The 4,180-nt window shown below is 34.1% G+C and overlaps 1 protein-coding gene across 1 annotated transcript; it reads left to right on the top strand.

The window, feature by feature from the left end:
* Positions 1–368: 368 nt before the first annotated feature.
* Positions 369–2,981, top strand: LOC142544947 (putative glucan 1,3-beta-glucosidase A). The gene is made up of 8 exons (XM_075651953.1): positions 369–577; positions 690–809; positions 884–1,069; positions 1,217–1,378; positions 1,469–1,635; positions 1,785–1,934; positions 2,103–2,455; positions 2,660–2,981. The coding sequence occupies exons 1-8, from the start codon at positions 377–379 to the stop codon at positions 2,842–2,844; spliced, it is 1,524 nt and encodes a 507-aa protein (XP_075508068.1). The 5' UTR covers positions 369–376; the 3' UTR covers positions 2,845–2,981.
* Positions 2,982–4,180: the final 1,199 nt, after the last annotated feature.

The raw sequence follows: 4,180 nt of genomic DNA, 5'->3' as shown, positions 1-4,180 counted from the left end.
ATGCGATGCAACAAGTCTTTTTTTGGCACGTTAAGGACCCAAATAAGAGATCCGTCTCACAAAATTCGACCCGTGAGACCGTCTCACACAAATTTTTACCTACGTTAAGAGTACTTGACAACCAAATAAGATAATATAGTTTTGGCAGATTTGGAAGCGAAAAAGGTTAACAAACAAAATTATAGCTAGTCGATCTAGTTTCTGTTTAAAGAAACTGTTTCTATTTCAAACAAAAGTTGAAAAGTTAAGATGCCTTTAAAATAAAGTTATTCTAACTTCATCTTTTCATAAAAAGTGTTTATGGGACCCCACAAGAAATTCTTGGTCAGCCATGGAAGTATCTCCATAAATATCCCCATAACTCTTTCCATTTCCCATGAAAAGAGATTTGAAAACGAAAATGAAAAGAGTTGATTCAATTTGTTTGCGGTCATTTGTTATTTTATGTGCAGCAACACTGAAGAGAACTTGTGCACAGAATCCACCTTATAAATCAGTAAACCTTGGTGCATGGCTTGTTGCTGAAGGCTGGATGACACCTGATCTCTTTAATGGGATTCCGAACAAAGATCTTCTTGTAATAAATACAATCTTGATTTTCTTTAGTTTATGCGATCAGTCAATGAATTATCATATATAAAACTATTGAACTAATTAATAATTGTGTTATTTTGATTGTTATAATGAAGGATGGAAGTCAAGTGCAGATCAAGTCCACAAGTCTGAACATGTATCTCTGTGCCGAAAGCGGCGGTGGATCCATCTTGGTGGCCAACCGCACTGCCGCCTCCGGCTGGGAGACTTTCAGGGTATGTAAGAGTTTTGTGTAAAATAATTTTTGTTTGTATTATAATCAGTATTAATATGATGTATATTGGTGTAGTTATGGAGAATTGATGAGAGAACGTTCAACTTCAGAGTGTTCAACAAAGACTTCATCGGGATAATGGGTGGAACAGCGATTGCTCAAGCAGCTCAACCTGGGAGTACTGAAACCTTTGTTATTGTAAGGAATGGCACCGATCCTCTCCGAATCCGTATTCTTGCACCTAATGGCCTTTATTTTCAGGTATTGTTAGTGCCATTTGTATTACAAACGAAGTATTTGGGGTGAAATCCCATTCTTGGACTGACATATGCTTAACGGGGATCTAACTGAGAAAATTTATGCATAGATTCTGAAAATTTGTTCTTGTGTTATGTGATATATGTGAAGGCATTATCTGGGAATTCAGTGACAGCTGATTATGGAGGGAATCCAAATGATTGGGGGGACCAAAATCCATCTGTATTCAAACTAACAATTGTGAACACCTTACAAGGTGAATATCAGTTGACAAATGGTTATGGTCCTGCTCAAGCTCCTGCAGTAATGATGGTAATTTGTAACGAGAGGTGTATAATAAGTGATGGTGTCACAAAATTTGAATTGGGATTAATGAATTTTTTGTCATTACATATAAAACAGAACCATTGGAGCACCTACATTGTAGCAGATGATTTCAGGTTCATGTCTCAGAATGGGCTCACAGCTGTTCGAATACCGGTCGGGTGGTGGATTATGTATGACCCTGCGCCGAAACCATTTGTCGCCGGCTCGTTACATGCTCTGGATAACGCTTTCACGTGGGCAGAGTAAGCGTATTGATTAACCGTGATATGGCCAATGTGTAGGAAATAGTCAGGGGTGCAAATTGGATCTCTCTTTTTATGTATTACAAATGAATGACGGAGGGTACTTAATTGTTTATATTAGATTAAAGATGTGTGAATATTGTATGCAGGCAGTACAATATGAAGGTGATAGTTGATCTTCATGCAGCTCCGGGATCACAGAATGGAAACGATCATAGTGGAACACGAGACGGATATCAAGAGTGGGGTGCCTCGTACATCCCACAGACAGTTGCAGTAATCGATTTTCTTGCTAAAAGGTTTTGGAAAACAAAGATTTAGATCATATGGGCTATTCAAGAATTTGGGAGAGGGTCGATGATCATCTCCCTCAGCCTCATCTTGTCCCGTCCCACGCCCCCTAGTCAAGTCATGGGCTGATTCATTCCTCTTTGCATGTGTTCTCAGCTTGTGTCCTTGTGTTTCAGGTATGGTAATCGGCTAGGTCTAGCAGCGATCGAGCTCATGAACGAGCCGTTAGCACCAGGGGTGAGTTTAGATGACTTGAGCAACTACTATAGAGCAGGATACAATGCAGTGAGGAAGTATACTTCAAGTGCTTATGTCATCTTATCCAACAGATTGGGAGATGCTAGCAACACAGAACTCCTTCCCCTAGCCGGTGGCCTCTCCCTTTTAGTCATTGACGTTCACTACTACAATCTTTACTGGGATTATTTTACAACGCTTAATGTCGAACAGAATATCGATTACATCAATAATCAGAGAGCAAATAGTTTGCAACAAGTGACTCAAACCAATGGCCCTCTAAGTTTTGTAGGTAAGTTGGTTTCTCTCAGTGTATTTCTCTAACTATTTTGCTCCATTATTCACCATGGGAAAATAAATAACAGTGTTTGCTAGAAAAATTAGTAGCTTGTTTCCATAACTCGAGTTAGAAATTTGGTGTGCAAGGAAAGGCTTCACATATTTGTTTCGTTCATATTTGACTCGAGTCGTCCTACCATTTCATCTCTTGACGCAGGAGAATGGACCGGTGAATGGGCAGTTCAAAACGCAGGAACGCAAGACTACCAAAGATATGCAAGTGCTCAGTTAAATGTGTATGGAAGAGCCTCATTTGGATGGGCATATTGGTCATACAAATGCCAATATAATCACTGGAGTCTCGAGTGGATGATTCAAAATAATTACATTAAGCTACAGTGAATCAACTTTACATACGCTCCATTTTACTATAAGAACAACTTTACTCATAAAGGAGCCTAAATAATATAAATGAAATGCAAAAAAACATTGGTCATTTAAATTATATGTGATAATGTCTGATAAAAAAAATAGATGTAATTATAAGTCCACATTAGCAAAATAATTATTATAATTACAATTTCGTCAATGTATATATATAAAAGTATTCCTTTGTATGATAATCGTTCATATACTAAGGGTATATTTGGTATGGGTGATAAGCAAAGAATAGATTGTTAAATTCATGTTTGTCTCATTTTTTATTGGTCCAATTAATCAAGAAGATCATGATAAAAAAACTTATTTGGTGAAAAGACATCACATTGTTTTGGGAGGATTGATAATCCAATTCCTAAAATATAAAGTAAATTACCATTTTACCAACAGATGGTTTATATTTTTTTTATTTGCACACACATCACATAAATAATTTCATGATGAAACTAAATAAAATTTAAAAAATAGAGAAAAAAATAATTAGAAATCCATATATCATCCTCCGCGCTTAAAAAAATAGAGAAAAAAATGAGATAAAATGCAAAATCATATTAATTTTTATTAAAAAAATAAATTATCAGATAAATACATATCTATAATTTAAAATTTTATAAAATATTTATTTATTAATAGCTGAACACATGATTTTGAAAACATTGCTACAAATATCATTTTATATACCAAATTGTCATCAATGTTAGTTTAGGGTATTTTTGTCTCTAACAACAAAAATGTAAAATTTATCATACTCATTAAAATCGTATCAAACAAAATATTCTTCATCACTACACATTATGTATCCTTACTTTAAGTTTTGTCAGCAATCCAATTAGTTATCATATCCTACACACCAAACATAGCCTAAAAGTATAAGTAGCATTTCGAAATCAGGTTTTTTAGTTGGCCAAAATAAATTTTTTTATCCCAAAATTTAAAAAATCTCATATATAAAATAATATTATTTAAAAATTTTAAGCCCAGCAAAAGCCCGCTTGGCCACACACTATATATGTACTACCAGGCGTATATACATTGAAATGTTCAATTGTTAATTAACTTTTGTATAAAAGAATCTGAAAATTATTCTAAAATTAAAATCGCAAAAAACAAAAAAAAAATTAGTTTTAGTAATTTTTTAGAATTTATGAAAATTTTATCATTTTTCATTCTATGATTTTTTACAGTAGTTTTTAGAATATGGTTGATTGATATAGTCATTTAAAAATTCAAAAAATTTAGATTTTAGAAAGTGGACAATATATGCTAGTTATAATGAGTTATAAGTTTACTAACAATTTGC

Source organism: Primulina tabacum, chromosome 5, assembly GCF_025594145.1.
Source record: "Primulina tabacum isolate GXHZ01 chromosome 5, ASM2559414v2, whole genome shotgun sequence".
Lineage (NCBI taxonomy): Eukaryota > Viridiplantae > Streptophyta > Magnoliopsida > Lamiales > Gesneriaceae > Primulina > Primulina tabacum.
The sequence above is the reverse complement of the archived record's forward strand: the minus strand, read 5'-3'. Positions and strand labels throughout refer to the sequence as shown.

Bases quoted from the DNA above. Each gene is read 5' to 3' on its own strand.
- LOC142544947 (XM_075651953.1), top strand. From the start codon at position 377: ATGAAAAGAGATTTGAAAACGAAAATGAAAAGAGTTGATTCAATTTGT. The intron at 1,070-1,216 runs GTATTGTTAGTG...ATATATGTGAAG, and splicing joins CTAATGGCCTTTATTTTCAG to GCATTATCTGGGAATTCAGT. The intron at 2,456-2,659 runs GTAAGTTGGTTT...CTCTTGACGCAG, and splicing joins TGGCCCTCTAAGTTTTGTAG to GAGAATGGACCGGTGAATGG.